General features: G+C 48.8%; 1 protein-coding gene across 1 annotated transcript; it reads left to right on the top strand.

The window, feature by feature from the left end:
- The first annotated feature begins 499 nt into the window (after positions 1 to 499).
- On the top strand, positions 500 to 16,670 carry LOC123120828 (very-long-chain aldehyde decarbonylase GL1-5). The gene is made up of 10 exons (XM_044540818.1): positions 500 to 660; positions 749 to 972; positions 1,095 to 1,327; positions 14,336 to 14,555; positions 14,725 to 15,100; positions 15,190 to 15,297; positions 15,383 to 15,583; positions 15,688 to 15,786; positions 15,928 to 16,104; positions 16,189 to 16,670. Exons 1-10 carry the CDS (start codon positions 601 to 603, stop codon positions 16,348 to 16,350), a joined length of 1,860 nt encoding a protein of 619 aa, XP_044396753.1. The 5' UTR covers positions 500 to 600; the 3' UTR covers positions 16,351 to 16,670.
- Positions 16,671 to 19,129: the final 2,459 nt, after the last annotated feature.

Genomic DNA, 19,129 nt, shown 5'->3' with positions numbered 1-19,129 from the left:
ATTACGACTATATTTAGACTACCCCTCCATCCCATAATATAAGAACGTTTTTGCATTAGTGTAGTGTTAAAAACGTTCTTATATTATAGAACGGCGGGAGTATTTGCTCGTGTCCCTTAAAAGACCGCCCCACAAATTCAATTTTATGATCCACACTGGTCCATGAATTCTACCCGTAACAGCACGTCCCCATATTCCGTCCACCCAAAAAAGAAAACCGTCCCCATTTGTAGCGTTACACCATATAGCTGTGCGGACGATTTTGTGGATCGGAGCACACCGCTCTCATTAAATCAGAGGCTACCTCTAAGAGGGAAAAAATCAAAGAGGCTAGCCCTAAGAGGAAAAAATCAAGCAGAGGATTGGAGTTTGGACCAATTTGTGGTTACCTATTGCGGCCAACCCATTCAAGTGTAGTTATGTTGACACCAACGTAGGATGTTAGACCACCTGCTTTACATCCACCCACATAACGGGCCTATAAATCGAGTGGATACAGCGGTCATCTCGTCGCCACAGCCCACAGGTGGCAAAGAGCCATCATATCATAGGCATCTCCTCGCTGAGTGGTACGTACGTAGTAGTACCATCTAGCTTGCGATGGCTACGAATCCCGGCATCCTCAGCGAGTGGCCATGGAAGAGGCTCGGCAGCTTCAAGGTACGTACCTAGCAGTAGCAGATTTGCACCTCCTCGATCGCAAGCAATCCAACATATATTGTGGATGAGATGACGAATGCATATGCAGTATCTTGTGCTGGCGCCATGGGTGGCGCACGGGTGCCACCTCGCGGCGACCGAGGGGTGGAGGGAGCTGGACCTGGGCTACGTCGCCATCCTCCCGTCGATGCTGCTCCGGGCGCTCCACGACCAGGCATGGATCACCGTGTCCCGCCTCTACAACGCGCGCGGGAAGCGCCAGATCGTCGACCGCGGCATCGAGTTCGATCAGGTCGACCGCGAGCGCAACTGGTACGTATATATGCTCCTACATATGCTCTAGTAGCTGGTCGACTTATATCCACCAAAAGGATAATAAGAAAACGTACTAACGTTGCATGTGTTTACATGTGTGTGTATAATGCGCACGGCAGGGACGATCAGATCATCCTGAGCGCCATCCTGCTGCTCCTGGGCGCGGTGTACATGCCGGGCGGGCAGAACCTGCCATGGTGGAGGACTGACGGCGCGGTGCTGCTGCTGCTGCTGCACGCCGGCCCGGTCGAGTTCCTCTACTACTGGTTCCACCGCGCGCTGCACCACCACTTCCTCTACACGCGCTACCATTCGCACCACCACGCCTCCATCGTCACCGAGCCAATCACATGTGAGGCCCCCTCGCGCCCTCACTTAACATGCTTTTTTCCGACGTGACCCTCGCTTATAACATGCTTAATTAATTAGCCGGTGAGCTATCACATGGTTTAACCCCGTCTAACACATGCAGCGTAATCATCAATCAAAATTCTCAACCTGTTACCTGTACTTTCAATATGTTTGAAACATTCAGAGGGTGACCCCACCAACAGTTCCGACATAGGAACTGCTGCCAACGCTGTCCGTACCCAAAGACACACCTAGCTATTATACTGTATCACTAGATTTGTCGTTTTTCCACCTCTCTGAAGGTGACCTCTTCCCATTTGATGTCACTCGTCAACAACTCTTGGAAGGCCTCGCTTCTTAGCCAGGAGAGCGCTTAGGCCAACTCCAACACGCCTAATGCACATTTTGTCTGTTTTTTTTAACTGGCCAGCCAAGGCTGGTGTTTCATTGATTAAGCAGGGAGCAAATGACAAAATGACAAAGGCGATGATCCAGGCATCAAGGAGTAAAGAAAAACTACCAAAAAAGAGAAAAACATAGGCGGAGGTGCCTGAGGCACCGAGAGCTAAAACCCTAAAATCTCACGGCGGATCCCCGAAGGGGCTCTGAATGTGCTTGAAACCTCCCTGTTGCCAAAGACAGAACTCTCTCCTGATGGCCTTGATGACATCTTGCGCCGTCGCCTCTTGTTTCCTGAAAACGCGGCTGTTGCGCTCCTGCCAAACTTTCCAAAGCGCGAGCATAATTAGTGACTTGATCCCTTTAGCATGCGCTGGCTGCATCGCTGCTACCATGGCCTCCATAATTTCCAGCGAGCTGTTGTCGATGTACTCGCACGCGATGCTGAGCCCCTGCAGTGCTGTCAGGAGGATAAACTTGCCCAGATTGTCTTTGCAAAGGGGCAGCTCCAGAACAGGTGCCCCGCCGTCTCCAGGTTTCTCAAACACAGCTGGCAAAAGTAGCAGTTTGGCCAGCCCCTGCGTTGGAGACGATCATTGCACCACAGTCGGGTTTGGTGGAGGAGCCACGCAAACATCTTCAGCTTGGCTGGAGCCCAGGCTTAACAGATCATGGCCTGATATGTTACCGACGTCGAACCCAAAAACTAGATGGCATAGGCCGAGCGGGAGCTGTACTGGCCTGACCCCTCCGAGCTCCAGCGTATTTGGTCCTGCTCTTCTACCTGAAGGTTGAGCTGCCAGAGAGTCGATGCAGGGAGATAACCTCGCTGACAAGGTCGACGTTGTTGCCATGCGCTAGGTCCAAAACCTAGCGGTCGCCGCTGATGGCTTGCACCATAGTTCTGCCCTTGCGCCTGGAGTGCTTGAAGACAGACGGGAAGCAGAACTTCAGCGGCACCGGCCCTAGCCATGAGCAGTGCCACAAGCTCGCCGTTTTGCCGTTGTCGACAGTAACAGCCGTCGCTGTGTTGAACAGAGCATGATCCGAGGCATCGCATGGTGGCTCCGTACCCACCCAAGGCCGAGTGGGGTTTTTCCAACTGTGCCATAGCCATCTCAGCCGAAGCGCGCGGCTGAACTTTGATAGGTTCAGGACACCGAGTCCGCCGTGCTCAACCGGGGAGCAGACCCGTTCCCAGCTAACCTTGCAGCTACCGCCCGAGACTTCTTGATCCTTTCCCCAGAGAAAACGCCGCCTGCACTTGTCAATTTCCTTCAGCAGCTTCTTTGGGACTTGAAGTGCTGTAAGAGGTTGGGCAGGGCCGAGAGGACGCAGCGGACCAGAGCGCGCCTGCCCGCCATGGACAACATTCGTCCCTTCCACCCCGCTAGCCGGGCACGGATACGATCAAGGATGAACTGTAGGTGAACTAGGCGAAGCCGTCCCGTCGTTACTGGAAGACCTAGGTACCTAATTGGAAAGGGGGCGATCGGGCCGCGAAACGCCTGGAAAACATACTGCAGGTCGATGTTGTTGCAGTGGATCGGCGTGGCCGTGGACTTGGCAAGGTTGATCCGAAGGCCCGAGGCGTCGCCGAAATTTTGCAGGATATGCATCAGGTGATCGATCTCCTCCTTGTCGGGGTTTGCGAAGATGATCACGTCGTCGGCGTACAGACTCACCCTGAGCTTTACCTCCCTACGAGGAACTGGCATGATCTCCAGGGCTTCCTCGGCAGCTTGCAGCAGGCGGTGTATGGGGTCGATCGCGATTATGAAGAGGAGGGGGGATAGTGGGTCTCCCTGCCTGAGGCCCCGTCGATGGAGGATGCGCGCGCCTGGTGACCCGTTGAGGAGGATGGCCGATGATGAGGTGGCGAGGAGGAGCAAAATCCAATCCCGCCAGCGTGCACTAAACCCTAGTCTTGTGAGCAACTCTAGTAGATACTCCCAGGAGACATTGTCAAAGGCTCTCGAGATGTCAAGTTTCAGGAGGACCGCCGTGTGTTTTACTGTGGTGCAGGCTCTTGACGCAGTTCGGGACATATACAAAGCTGTCGTGCAGGCATCTGGTCTTCAGGAAAGTCGTCTGTGCGGGCGAGACGATAGACTGCACCATAGAGGCTAGACGGAGCGAGAGAACTTTGGAGATCAACTTGGCAATTGAATGGATCAGGCTAATTGGTCTGTAGTCAACAATGCAACTTGCTCCGTCTTTCTTGGGGATGAGCGCGATGATCGCAGTGTTCAGAGCCCCAAAATTTTGCCCGGCCAGGTGGTAGAACTGCTGAAACGCGTGCATGATGTCTTCTTTGATGATGCTCCAGCAACTACGGAAGAACATCCCGCAGAATCCGTCAGGCCCAGGCGATTTTTCCGCCGGTGAATCCTTGATCGCCGCCCAAACCTCGTCTTCAGAGAATGGGTTGTCCAGTCCGTTTGCTTGTAGCGTGGGCATACGCAGCTCATCCCAGTTGACCGATGTAGCTCGATGTTGAGAGGATACTAGGATGCAGTTGAAGTGCTCGTGAATTGCATGTGCAGTCACAATGTTGTCTCCCACTTTCAGGGCGTTGATGAAGTTCTTGCGTCTTCTCGAGCTGATCTTGGCCATGAAAAACTTGGTGGGGGCGTCTCCCGCACGCAGCCAGGTGAGCCGGGAGGCCTGCCTTTTCCTGCAGCGTTCGATTGCCGCAAGACCCAACAGCTTGATCTTCAGGCCCTTCCCGAGCTCTGCCTCTGCCGTCGAGAGCCGCCGGCTCTCTTGGGAAACATCCAGGCGCAGAATGACTTCACAGGCGATGTGGAACTGAATCCTCGTGTCCCCGATCAGGCTGTTGCTCCAGATTTTCAGGTCCTTGGCCACACGACTCATTTTGGTGCGCAGTCGGGCGAAGGCGCAGGTGGTGGCCATCGGCTAAACGGCCGAAGACGTTCGTATTAATAGATAGAATTGGTATAACTAATGGATTGATTGTATTGCATTGAGGCCTCGGCTGGTATATATAAGAGTACATGACTAGGGGTGCAAGGCAACCCCGGATACATATGGCAGTCTACGATATGAATATCTACAACTACCAAATATACTATAACATCCCCCCGCAGTCACAGCGGGAGCACCGCAGACGGTGAGACTGGAGAAGATAACCGGCGAGTAACTCATGCAGATGGTAGCCCTTTGTGCCGATGTCGAGGAAACCGAGCTGTAGGGTGTATAGTCATGGTGGAGGGTGCCATGCGTAGGGTAGCCGTGGTTGACGTGGAGCTGTCGAGGTTGCCGAGGGTAAGGAGGAAGCCACCTAGGACGAAGACGGCGATACATCGAGGCAGTCGAAGAGGGGGTCGATGCCGAAGTCGATGCAGTCCGGAGCCGACGGGCGAGACAGGCTCGGGTTTGCTAGGCCCAAAAAATGCCTCGGGGACGATGGCACGCACCGGTGTTACCAATACTGGACGTGCGAGGGAGGGTGCACACCAAGCGTTGTCGTCGGAGGGACCAGCAGAGAAGGCCTCCGCAAAGGTCGCAGGCGCACAATGGCGGGGTAGAAGATGCCGATGCAGCCCGCAGTTGTCGGAGTAAACAAAGGGGAGGAACGAGACGACGACCCTGACGACGAGGTGGTGCTGGACGAAGCGAAGAGGTGAACCCGGACGATCTGGTGCAAGGCCTGATGATCCATATGATGCGGCGGCGGAGCTCGAAGGAGACGGCGAAGAACTCGAACAACTTGATGAAGACCACGCGCACAAGGTGCGCACTGACGTAGTCGTAGACGATGTCGAGGACGTAGTCGATGGCGATGAAGATGCAATGGCGGAGAGGACCAGGGAGAACGGCGCTGCAAACGACGCAGCCGCAACCCTCGTGTCGGTGGAGATGCACGCGTACTGAAGACACTCGTCCCAAATCCGTACGTGTCGCGACCGTACGCCGGTCAGTTGATCAGACCGACAACGCACGTGTGAGACGACGGACGACAATGCTGCGCAGGTCGGAGTCATGGCGGAGAAGTCGGGGACGACCGGCTTGGGGACCGTGTTGCGGAGGAGCCTGGCGGCGCTGCGGGTGGTGCCCCGCCGCGCACCGCACACCAGCCCGGATGACACGGGTGTTGAAGGAGAACAGCCGGTGATGATGTCGAAGAAGAGGCGTGGGATGGACGGGCGGTGGGCGACTCAATCTCGATCATTGATCGAGTAAAAAATCAGAGAAACTACCAAAAAGAAATCAGCAGCAACAAATCTCCGTATAGACCTCCGGGGTGGCCGGATGGAAGGGTGGCGCCGCCATGGGACTGGTCGACGGCAGGTGGAGGGCGCCCGTGGAAGCCCTAGCTGCCACCACGGCAGCGTGGGGAAGAACACGTGCGCCACAAGGAGACCGCGGCTGCTACCACGGCGGCGCGGATCGGGGTCGTCGTCGACGGCCTCCATGACGGATGACAAGGTACACTTCGATCTGCTGCTGCTGGACACGAGACGGCGGTGGATTAACTCGATCCGCCACAGAGGAGGGCACTGCCCCCAGCGGAGGTCATAGGGAACCTCCCCGGGGGCGCGCTGATTGCGCACCGTGATGGACGGCCGGTGGCGCGAGAAGAACGGGGGTGCGTGAGAAGCAGCGGAAGAATTAGGTTTTGTGGCCAAGGATCCGAACCTAACCTCGTGATACCATATTAATAGATAGAATTGATATAACTGATGGATTGATTGTATTGCATTGAGGCCTCGACCGGTATATATAAGAGTACAGTACTAGGGGTGCAAGGCAACCCCGGATACATATGGCAGTCTACGATATGAATATCTACAACTACCAAATATACTCTAACAGTTCGGTTTCGTCCGACAGGCCGTAGGTTGGCCGACCCTTGTGAGAGTCGGTCATTTAAAAAATAATTTAATTCAAATATTTTTTTAAAATATAAACTTTATATTTAAAACGCTGGTGAAAGTCTAGTTACACTAACTAAAACTTAGAAAATAACATAAAAAATTAAAAGAAGCAGCCCGTGGCCCTAGGCGGCGGTGTTGTCCTCTTCGTTGGTCAGGACGATGAACATTGACGCCTGCATCCAGGAAAAGACCTGTTGGTAGGCCGCGAGCACGTCGTGCTCCATGACAAACCACCCATCCTAGTACGGTGAGTTTGCCGTGTAGTTTGGGTGGTAGAGGAGCTCGGGCAGCTCAGATCTTGACCGCGCGCGCGTGGTCAGATTGCGGCACTGTCGGCACCAGAATGAGGTGCTAGCCGTGCGGGAGTTTGACGCCCGACCACTACAAAGGCACACGGTACTCCTAGTTAGTGGCAATGGTGCACGGGAATGTACATGTGCTGGCGTGCTAGCCGGCCCCGCACCGCCATCATGAAGTTGGCCGAGCGAAGCCTCAACGATGACCCGGCTTCATGGTCATGCTTGCCACGCTTGCTGAAGAAGACCATGGTGGCGGCGGTCAGGGTTCATGTCGGCTGCCCAGGGAGCAAGCGTAGGTGGGGGATGGAAGTGGATGGGGCGGTCGCCCATGGTACGCTTGCCATTAAAATGAACGGGTCCATACACTTCCTAGGGTTGACAAGCGGGCCTGGGCGCATGTGTGGCATTGAATAGGACTGGAGACGGTGGTTGGGCGACTGGCACGCGGGCTCGAGGCAGACATCGAGAGGACCCCGGTTCATCCATATCGTGTTTGTGTGGACGCAAATCGGACCCAAAATTGGATCAGAAGGGCATTCGGACGGACACGAAGTGGACAATATTTGCAGTGAGAGCGACACGTTGGTTCGTGGTTTTTGGCCGCCCGGACCCAAACGGACACGTGCGGACCAAATGGGTCGGCACGTTGGAGTTGTCCTTACCTCTGGTTCGACAAGTTCTGTGTGCCATGCATGTGCATATACTTCTTGCCATTGCACCCCCCACCCGGTCAGTCAGGTGGCTCTCGCTTCAGGCTACGGGTCCCTCGCGCCCTTGGTCTCATCTTCAGCCATCGTCTCACCCCAAGGTGCTCCAATTTTCTCTGGCCTCCAAGACGTGGACCATTGGCAATGGCAGCTCTTGCCATTTTTGGGTCGATCCTTGGCTCGACGGCAATTTCATCCTCAGCCTCGCACCTGCCCTGGTGGCACTTGTGCTTAGTAAGAGGCAGCGCTCCTCACGGATGGCAAGATCATGCACGACGACCGTGCTTGGATATTTGACATCCAGGAGCCCTGGGGCCGGTCGCCACCGTCGAATGTGTCGACCTTTGGCGCCAGCTACAACATGTGATGCCAACCCCGCAACCAGATACGATCCGATGACGCCGGACTGAGAATGGAGTTTACTCGGCGCCCTCATGCTATAATGCGCTATTCTTGGGTTCTACTTCTTCCTCGCATTGGCGCCTGATTTGGAAGACCTGGGCACCCCTATTCGTCAAATTCTTCCTTTGACTGGCATCCTAAAACAGATGTTGGACCGCCGATTGCCTCGTCTGTCGCAGTCTGCCTCATGAGCTGACTTGCATCCTCTGCTCCTAGGAGCCCGAGACGCTTCACCACATCCTCGTGGGCTGCGTCTTCGCTTGGGTTACTTGGCACGAGGTTCTCTCCCGGGGCCGCCCCACAACTCTCCCGACAGATGGATCGTTTAGCTTCTTCGACTGGTTGTCCACGGTCTTGGACGCTACTCCGGCACCCCTGCGACGTGGCCTGGCCTCCATCGCCACCTTCACTGCCTGGTCACTTTGGTGACACCGCAACGCCGCAATCTTCGACAAGACTACACCCTCTTCCTCGACACTTGTTTGCATGATCAAGGAGGAGGCTCGCTCCTGGGCAGCTTCCGGAGCCAAAGGACTAAATATATTAATCCCTGTAACTTGAGTTACTACTTTTGGCGCTGAGCTGTTACAATTAATCCGAGGTATACCGTCGATCATTCGAGGACCAAGCAATCACACAAACATGACACTGAGATTTGTTAACGAGGTTCATCGATATGGCTACATCCCCGGGGCTTGACTACGGGCGCTCCTCTCCATGACACCGCTACAATACCGCACCCCGGCTGCCCGGACGCCGGCACACGCCGTCGGCTCCCCCGCGTGCCCGTGCTATTATGTTGGCATAGGTTACATCGTGTGTCTACCCCGCTATATATGATAGACCTAGGATATAAGTGTCCTACTTGGACACTACTCTATATCCTATCTAAACACAATACAACTACAAGTCCAATTGTAACCTACCTTGTACAATAATATTCGACACAACTCTAACAAACTCCGCCTTGGTGAATATCCTTCACCACCTTGAATTCATCCATGCGTCGAACCTCCATATACATTGGACTTGAGATACGCCATGAGCACCGCTGCTACTCCAAGACTCCATGTGACTCCACCTGCAACTGTAGTCCCTTCTCGTCTTCTTCACAGTCAACACTCGAGCAAAATTAAGTTCCTCGTTACTCTACCTTGTGCTCTCAACTTCCGGAGTATCGTCCAACGCCATCACACATCGACCACTGTCTGCGTGAAAATGAACAACCCACATATTGGACGCCACGTATAAGAGTTACTTGAACTCAACATCACCGTTCTTTCTTGACTGCTTATCTGAAACTTGAAGGAATTTCACCGTCGCCCTGTGTCATCCTGAGTCAAATTCACAGTTGTCTCACCCTTTTCCCGGATAGTCTCTGGCATATGTCCCACAGCTATAGCACTCCGCCTCCTTCTGTATTTGTCATCCGCACTTTGCCATGTGCATTGAACACCACAGAATATACGGCCATGTACTCTCTCAGCCTTTGACATTAAGACTTCCCGCCACTTTTGCAGATTCTCCATGGTCAACTCATGTCCGTCAACCGGCACCGATAGACCCATTCACACTTGAACCCGGTACTCGTCAACACTGTTTCAGCACCCCTGCACAATTTGTCTGACCACATGTCTAACCACCAGTCTCTTGGTCTGTCGCTATGTCCCATGCTTACTGCACGCCTTGCCGCTATCATCGCGTCGAGCCTTTGCTGTCCCGGTCGAGTCTCCCGGGTCGCGAACCCACACACTCAAACCCCTATTGCAGAGAACCACCGATCATCACCGACCGATGCCGAGTATCACGTCTTCATCAGACTACTGGTACCCAATCCGATCCATGTGCCTCTCGCTTTCCTGCTGAAATAGACTTCGACTCTCCATGCATTTATGTCGTAGCCCCTCCATCAGCTCAGAGTGAAGTCATCCATCAGACTCCAGCACCACCTTCAACATGACTCCATGGTGGTTGTACATGCCACCCCCCCCCCGGCGCCCCGTCGACTTGAAGCTCTCTCATGTGTACACTGCCTTGAATCAACCCTGCGCCATAGTCTTGTAGAAGCCGCAAAAGCCCTCGGGCCCGCACCACGTGTTTCCACGCCCTAGAAGTCGGCCACCAACAACATCACGCTCCTATGTCGTCGTCGCTGAAATCACCGCCGTCTTCTGCTTTGACCAACATCCATGTCGATCCATCAGACTGTCCAGTCCAAACTAGCTGAACTAATCCGACTGCAACCATGCTCCACCTTGCGTCGTATCCGCCTCCGCACATCTCTGTGCATTGCTTGACGCCCTATGTATGCATGACCCTTGCCACGACACGCCCCAGACTCCTCGCCTTATACGCATGTCGCCATCCTCGGTTTCCCTTTGATTGCCCGTTGAACGACATCGCTGCCACACCACCAGCTTTGACCAGTTTACCAAGCAAAGAACCCAAAAGAAGTCCCTGTAGTCTTGTGTATGTAGCAAAGTATTCCAATTAACTCAACTCCACGACCTGACACCTGTGACTCTCTTTTCTTGAATCAACCTAATAGTATAGCCAGCAACTTTCATGTCCAATACGCTGTGCAAATCCTCGAAACCGACCCCTTTTTTTTCCAACAAATCTCTCACAGCCACAAGTCAAACTCACGATCGCTCCTGGCTTCCGCACGCAACCCGCTCGCTCACGCTGTCACGCATCTCGTAGCACTTGCCAGGCAAACCCTAAAGGGCGCCCGCTGCGCCCGTTACAGTACATTATGCAATCGGGCGCACACCCCCCTGCTGCGCCGGGCCGGCCCATTGTCTTTTTTGTTAATTCTGTTCAAACTGAATCAAAGCAAAAAATGGTGTCTGAGGCAGGGTGCTGCGCCCGTTACAGTACATTATGCAATCGGGCGCACACCCCCCTGCTGCGCCGGGCCGGCCCATTGTCTTTTTTGTTAATTCTGTTCAAACTGAATCAAAGCAAAAAATGGTGTCTGAGGCAGGGTTCGAACTTACGATCTCTAGGTTCAAAGAGCAGCGAACCAACCACTACGATAAGCCTACATATGTGTCCAGTTCTGTCATGTTTGGTTTATTCTTTGTGACGGTCGCGGAATCCCCCACTTTTGGGAACCGTTTTTTTTGGAACAGTTTTTTACTTTTCTTTCTTTTTTCTTTTTCCCATTCTGTATTTATTTTTCAATTGCGTGAACTTTTTTTAAAATTCTATGAACTATTTTCAGAATGATGAACTTTTTTTGAATTCGTGAACCATTTTTGAAAATCCGTGAAATCTTTTTCAAATCGATGAACTTTTTTTCAAAATCGATGAACCTTTTCCTACTTTATGAATTTTTTCGAATTCGTGAACCGTTTTTTGAAAACCCGTGAACTCTTTTTCAAATCGATGAACTTTTTTTCCAAAATTGATGACCTTTTTTTTAATCTTGATGAACTTTTTTCATGGTTGGTAAAATTTTTAAAATTTTAAAATTCCATCAATTTTTTAAACATGAACAATTATTGAGAACATGAACAAAAATTTATATAGGACGAGCGATTTTCAAATATACAATGAACATTTTTTTCGGTGTATGATGAACAATTTTTAACTGCAGAGCGAACATTTTTGTGGTTTAGTTTAAAACATATTTATACATTTTTTTTATATAAGATGAACAAATTTTATACATTGAACATTTTTGTAATATAATCTGAACAATTTTTAACTACACATTGAACAATTTTGTGATATACGCTGAAAAACCATTTAAATACCCATTGAACATTTTTTGATGTACACTGAACAATTTAAAATTGTGAACAAAATTTGTAAATGTGTATAAATTTAAAACTATGAACACATTTTGAAATCACGAACAAAAAACGAAAAATACATTTTTTTTAAATTCCATGAACTTTATTCAAATTTGATGAACCTTTTCTATATTTCGACGAACTTTTTTCAAATTCGATGAACTTTTTTTCAATTTCTATGAACATTTTTCAAATTCAAACGAACCTGTTTGATATTGATGTACTTTTTTTTTCAAAATTGATGAACTTTTTTAAAATCAATGATTTTTTTAGTTCGTTAACCTTTTCAATTCGTGATTATTTTGAAATCTGTGAATTTTCAAATTTCGTCCCGAAAAAATTACGTTTTCCAAAATCTGTGCGCAATAAATAGCGCGACTTTAGTTATTCTTAATTCGTGCGCGCTGAAAATATCCATGATCGATTGATTGCTCTAGTGGTTAGTCCATTGGAACTTGTAGTAGAGGTCGCGTGGTCTAATCCTGAAGGAAGCGATACTTTTTATGGGATTTTTTGTGGTATAGATGGTATTTTTTCTTGTGTATAGAAGGCGTGTCGTGGGCCGGCCCAGCAGGCGCGGCTGTGAGCGCCAGCTTCCTGAACCGGCGCTTAAGGCGCCGGTTAGGAGCTCCCCACTTGCCATTAGCCGGCTCCACCTCACCCTTCCGTTGTTGGGCTTGGTAGCCAGCGCCGCCCTGGCCGCCCCCGCTTAGGGACTGACTCTACGAAGCATACAGGCCACACGCCTTTAGTCCTCGCTGGCCCGGCCTGGCTGCTGGACGGCCCGTGCCACTGCCGTGCGCCACGCCTGGTTGCATCCCGGCGTAACCCTGCCACCGCCATCGTGAGCAGATCGATCCGATACGCGGTCGCCGCACGCACTATCCATCGATCTAGCCGACGCCCTGCTGTGCACTTCCGCTGCTTAGGATTCCGATTGCTTCTTTTCCGATCTCGTCGGGAGTGCCCCTGACGACCTCCATGCATCATCTCTTCCGCACGTCGTCGTCGTGCCAAACTCGACGACAATCCGTCCTCTAAATCAACCTTTATCCTCTAAATAATCTAGCTCATGGTACCATTTGTTAGAATTAATTCAAGGCATATCGATCGATTATTCGAGGACCAAGCAATCATACAAACACGACACCGAGATTTGTTAACGAGATTCACCGATATGGCTACATCCCCGAGGCTTGACTACGGACGCTCCTCCCCATGGCACCGGTACAATACCGCACCCCGGTCGCCCGGACGCCGGCACACGCCGCCGACTCCCCCGCGTGCCCATGCTATTATGTTGGCATAGATTGCATCGTATGTCTACCCCGCTATATATGAAAGGCATGGGATACAAGTGTCCTACTTGAACACTACTTCATATCCTATAAACACAATACAACTACAAGTCCAATTGTAATCAAGTTGTCCAATTGTAACCTACTTTGTACAATGATATTCGATACAACTCTAACATAAGCATCCCCTCTGTCGTCTACGCGCCTAGGGTCCCGGTCATGCCAGCTTGTGCACGTGGCTAGGGTGCTTCCCTGTATTTCCTACCCTCTATCAATGCAATGATATGCTTCAAAGCATATTCGCGAAAAAGATTTGTCATGTTAAAAATGCTTCCGTATCAAAAGTATGCATTTTATTGTCAGCAAAATTAATGGGTAAATGTTTAAACTTCGTACCTGGATGCTGTCAGGTGCCAGTTGTATTCACATGTTAATGTTCAAACAATCAGTCTTTAAGCTAGTAAAGTAGCATATGTTACAACTTAATACTGGTAGGAATGTAGGACATAGTTTCCTTTTTCTGATTTGATGACATAAGTTACAACTAGCTAGTATCTTCAGTGTGGAGGCAGAGCTCTACATTTTATTTTGTTGAGTCTGGCAGAGCTCTACATGCTCTTGTGAACATGCTCCATAATATGCATCTACACTTCGAATAGAACAGGCATATTTTCTTACGGTGGAGAAAGGGGAAGAGTACAATCAATCACAATCAATTAGCTATACAGAATCATGTTAGAATCATATCCGCTGACAATTAATTCACACAGTTGGAGATATATATCAAGGGACTATTTTTAGTCTGACTAAAAATAGTCTTTTTTAGAGGCTAAAGTTCCAAGCACCCCTGACTAAAGAGAGGCTAGGACTAGTCTTGAGGCTAAAATCTTTTAGTCATGGGAAACCTACTAAAATATGTATTAGCTCTCTCTCTCCTCATTTAATTCCTCTCCTTAGTTTTGGATTGGAGGGTTTGGAGGATAATAAATGCTCAATAACTAGATTTTAGTCTCTTTAGTATTTGGATCCAAGCATGGGTGAGACTAGCAAGTTTTAGTCCCACTACTTTTACTCATGGGACTAAAACGTATCCAAGCATGCTCTGAATGCATCGAGCTACTAGTTGCTCTCCTTTTACTCACAAGATCTTCTCTTTCTGAACAAGTACACCTAACGAGTCATCGTCATGTTATGTGAATGCAGCCGTCATCCATCCCTTTGCCGAGCTACTGGCCTATCAACTGCTGTTCTCGGTCCCAATGATCACCTGCGCACTGACTGGAACTGCCTCCATAATCACGTTCGAGATCTATGTGATCTACATTGACTTCATGAACAACATGGGCCACTGCAACTTCGAACTGGTGCCTAATCGGCTCTTCGAATGGATCCCCCCTCTCAAGTATCTCATGTACACACCATCGTAAGTGTTCCCTCTACTTGTGCAAAGAAGACAGCTCTCCTTTATCATACTCTCAAACACAGGCAGATAAAGCAAGGCAAAGTTCAGTTATTGTAGATTTTACTCTGTAAAATCGAGCTTTTGTTGCCATGATTCTCAGTGTGTAGTCTGCACTGTTGCTTGCTTCTAGGTTTCATTCTCTTCACCACACTCAGTTCCGGACAAACTACTCTCTTTTCATGCCGTTCTATGACTACATATACAACACTATGGACAAGTCGACGGACACGCTGTATGAAAACTCACTCAAGGGCAAGGAGAAAGAAGTAGACGTGGTTCACCTTACGCATCTCACCAGCCTGCAGTCCATTTACCATATAAGGACCGGGTTCGCCCAGTACGCCTCCAAGCCGTACACTTCCATGTGGCAACTGCGGATCATGTGGCCCGTGTCATGGCTGTCCATGGTACTGACGTGGGCATACGGTTCTTGGTTCACAGTTGAGAGGAATTCCATGAAGAAGCTCCGGATGCAGTCATGGGCTATACCAAGATACAATTTCCATGTAAGAATATATCATGTTTGAATTTTAATCAAGAATACAGCTGGTAAATATATTGATTGGGCAAATTTGTAACCTTTTCGTTTCTGCAGTATGGACTGAACAAGGAGAAGGAGGCAATCAATGACCTGATTGAGAAGGCAATATCTGAAGCTGGTAAGAAAGGAGCTAAAGTTGTTAGCCTTGGACTTCTGAATCAGGTATGCGATTTCTTTCATTGTTCAAATCTTCTGCATTTCAAATCGTAGCACAGCTTGTAACTGATAACAATATCTTGAACATCAGGCGCATAGCCTCAATGGAAGTGGAGAACTTTATCTGCAGAAATACCCAAAGTTGGGGGTAAGACTTGTGGATGGCACTAGCCTAGCTGCTGCAGTGGTCATCCATACTATTCCCCAGGGCACAAATCAAGTTATCCTTGCCGGAAAGATTTCGAAGGTCGCTCGTAGTGTTGCTGCAGCACTCTGCAAGAAAAACGTCAAAGTAAGAACCACCTAGCCACATCTGCCCCAATTCAAATTCAATCATACACACAAATTGAAATGGATTTTTGTACTAAAATGTAACAAGCCAATCGTATTGGGCAGGTCATAGTGACAAACAAGCAAGAGTACCATCTCCTTAAGCCCTGTATACCTGAAAATGAAGCCGGCAATCTTGTATTATCAACAACTAGCACTGCAGAGGTAAGAAGGAGAATTGAAAACAAGGGGCTTCTGAATTTTGCCCGTTCTTATAGGAGATGAATAGGTTGCACCATATAGAATAGCATAATCTCTAATTAACAAACCACATCACTATTCACTAGTTGGCCTCAATGTTTCCAGGTGTGGCTCATTGGAGAAGGTCTGGATGCTGCTGAGCAGTTGAGGGCACCGCGAGGAACAAAGTTCATCCCATTCTCACAGTTCCCGCCAAAGATGGAGCGCAAGGACTGCTGCACCTATGCGATGACTCCTGCAATGGGTGTACCTGAATCGATGCAAAACGTGCACTCGTGCGAGGTAATATGGCCGTGCTAAGCTGCAAATAACTTTGGAAGAGCTTCAGTACATCATCCACTATTTGCCAACTTTGATTGTTTTCAGAATTGGCTGCCAAGGAGGGTCATGAGCGCGTGGCGCGTCGCTGGAATTGTTCATGCATTGGAGGGATGGAGCGAGGATGAGTGCGGAGACACAGTGCTGGACCTGGAGAAAGTGTGGTCTGCTGCAATTATGCATGGGTTCCGCCCTGTTGCACAACTTTGATGGCTTGGCTGCAAGTCACTGCCATAATCTTCAGATAGCTATGCCATAATTAAACATGCTAAGGGAGAAAAGGCACAAATTATATTGGACACCACAAATGTAAAGTCCCAGTAGTTTGATCTGCTATGATTGGCTCTTTACTACACTATTTATCTTCTATGCGACCACACCGACAATGAATTAATTATGTATCCCTATATGTTGCATCAATAACGTAAGTCAATATAGAAAGAGAGATGGACCATTTACGTGATCATTGTACATTTACACTTTGGATTTTATTTTTCCGAAAAGCAATTGAAATCCCTGCCCCTCCATCATTGTGATGCACACGTCCGTTTCTATTGAATTTGATGCAAGGCAACAAGTCCAAAATAGTCATCAAGCAGGGTACATAACATAGACAAGTACTGCAGAACCATTACAAGATATGACTTTAATACCTAGGACTAGGTCGACTTCTTCAATGCCTTCAAGAAGGGGTACACGCTTTGATGCCGCCGTTGCCATGTTGCAAAGAGATAACTCCTTCAACAAGGTAACGGCACAAATTGATGTTAGAAAAAAGGTATGGACACAAGTTTGTGGTTGTTGTGGCCGACCAATGAAGGCCAAAACAAGAATTTTCACCTTGAACATGAAGCGGTGCTCCAGTCACCATTTGATAACAAACCTCCCGGTAGTCGTGTCAGCTAGTACTCTAGGCCAACTTGATCACAACACACTAACCTGTGTAAATACAGAATTTGCTTGATAGTTTCTACTCTCTTCATTCTAAATTAATTAAGGTTGTAAATTTGTGCCGAATCAACTTTGTCTAAGTTGGACAAACTCTATAAAATGTGCTAACAACCAATACCCCAGCTGGCCCTATCTATACCACACAATGCTTGGCTCGAGATCCATGCATGGTGAGAGAAAATAGTGAAGGAGGGAGAAAGCAGTCACGTTTATGCCCGTCTAGGACCCCAACCTGCGACACACCCCATGATAAATCCATCCATCCGGTCTCTCTCTCTCTCTCTCTAACCCACCTGATCTAGCTCCAAAAAATATGATTGATAAACCCACAAGTGTGGGGGATTGCAATAATATTCGTCGATAAGTATGACAAGATAGATGACACTAAGCATCAAACCCTAACAAATCTAATAACTATTACATAATGGATCTCATCTACCCTATGTGCCTATTGGAAATTACTCACACATCGATGACTCGGGCTCAAGGGGACTCCTGTTGTAGTATTGACTTCGACCCTACTTGAGGAGTGCATTGCAGAAAATTACCACATTGAAGCCTAGGTTTGCAGAAAACATCGTTCTACGAATTTTTGCCATAAAGCACTGATTTTGGGCTTGATATTTTTTTGAAAACACCGACCCGTCTCTTTGGGAATTTTAACCTTGATTGTGACATGTGGGTCCCGCTTTTGATGATGTGGCATAATGGCGCCGAACTGACGATGTTGGCGGCGCTGCTAGGTCTTAACCGGCTCGGGTTTTCCTTTTCCCTCCATCTCAACATCCCCCCTTTCCCCGCGCCCTCCTCTCTCTCTCTCTGTCCCGTCCATGGTGACAGCGAGCCCTGACGCCGACGGACATGGCGCATGAGGGTTGCTTGGCGGCAGAGATCCAAAGCCACCGGAGGAGGTCTACAGGAGCTCTATCCCTATCCAGGCCCCGCAGAGTAGAGCGTTGTCTCTGTTGCTCGAGTACCGTGCCGCATGCTCTCTCGCCCATGTTGTGCAGGCGACTCCGACGGGGAGCCACCAGCGGCCATCTGCACTCGGCGGTGTGGAGTAAGTTTTCTCCCCCTCCTTTACTGTCGATTCTAGCGTTAGGGTTAGGGTTCTAAACCAAATTTGGGATTCTGCTCTGAACCAAACTTGGGATTCTAGCGTTAGGGTTAGCGTTGTAATACAAATTGGGGATTCTGCACTGTCAATTAGATAGTAGTGGACATTGATATTGCCCTACCCTATCAATTAGATTGTATAATTTAAAGAACAATGTGTAACCTTATTAGTAGACAATATAATTCAAATTATAGTGCTTCTTATTGACTCAGTTAATTCAAGTAGTTGGTATGCACTGTATATTTAAATTGTCCATTGTTTTTGTTTGTAGTAGTAATGTTCTGTTTAATTAAAATTTTCATAACTTGGTATGGATGGTCTAGTTAAAATGGTTACTGTTTTATGTTTTTATCAGAGGTAAAGTGTCTAATGCTTAGTGTTTAATGTTATTATCAGAGGTATAATTTTAAAGGTTAGTAGTTGGTATGCACTGTACATTAAAATTGTTCATTGTTTCTGTTTGTAGTAGTTATGTACTGCAATTAATTATTAGAATTTTAAATAGTTGTTATGGACTGTTTAATAAATGTGTAGTGTATTTGTTTTGTAGCTTGGCTGGTGATGTTTGGGAAGTTAGACTCCACTTTCATGACAGTGATAAATTGAAAGGTCTATATGTGTTTCAAACATCACCTTTTTCAATCTTTTAGCACTCATAGAGATAGTAGGATATGGACCTAAAGATTACATGTATTATGTGAGGGATGCTGGGCTGGGAATAGCTGGTTTGGAAGAGATATGTGATAGTGACAAAGTTGATGAGATGCTAGACCACATTGCCAACAAAGATCAGAACATAGTAAACCTGACCGTAGTTATGGGTAGTGACGAGGACATATGCTAGGGATAGGGTAACAGGCCTGACCTAGAGACCCTACCCTAAGACACCACGCACTGTCTACTGGGCCCTTGGGCCAGATC

This window comes from Triticum aestivum, chromosome 1B (assembly GCF_018294505.1).
Source record: "Triticum aestivum cultivar Chinese Spring chromosome 1B, IWGSC CS RefSeq v2.1, whole genome shotgun sequence".
NCBI lineage: Eukaryota > Viridiplantae > Streptophyta > Magnoliopsida > Poales > Poaceae > Triticum > Triticum aestivum.
Note: the sequence above shows the minus strand (reverse complement) of the source record. Positions and strands in the feature narration are given on the sequence as shown.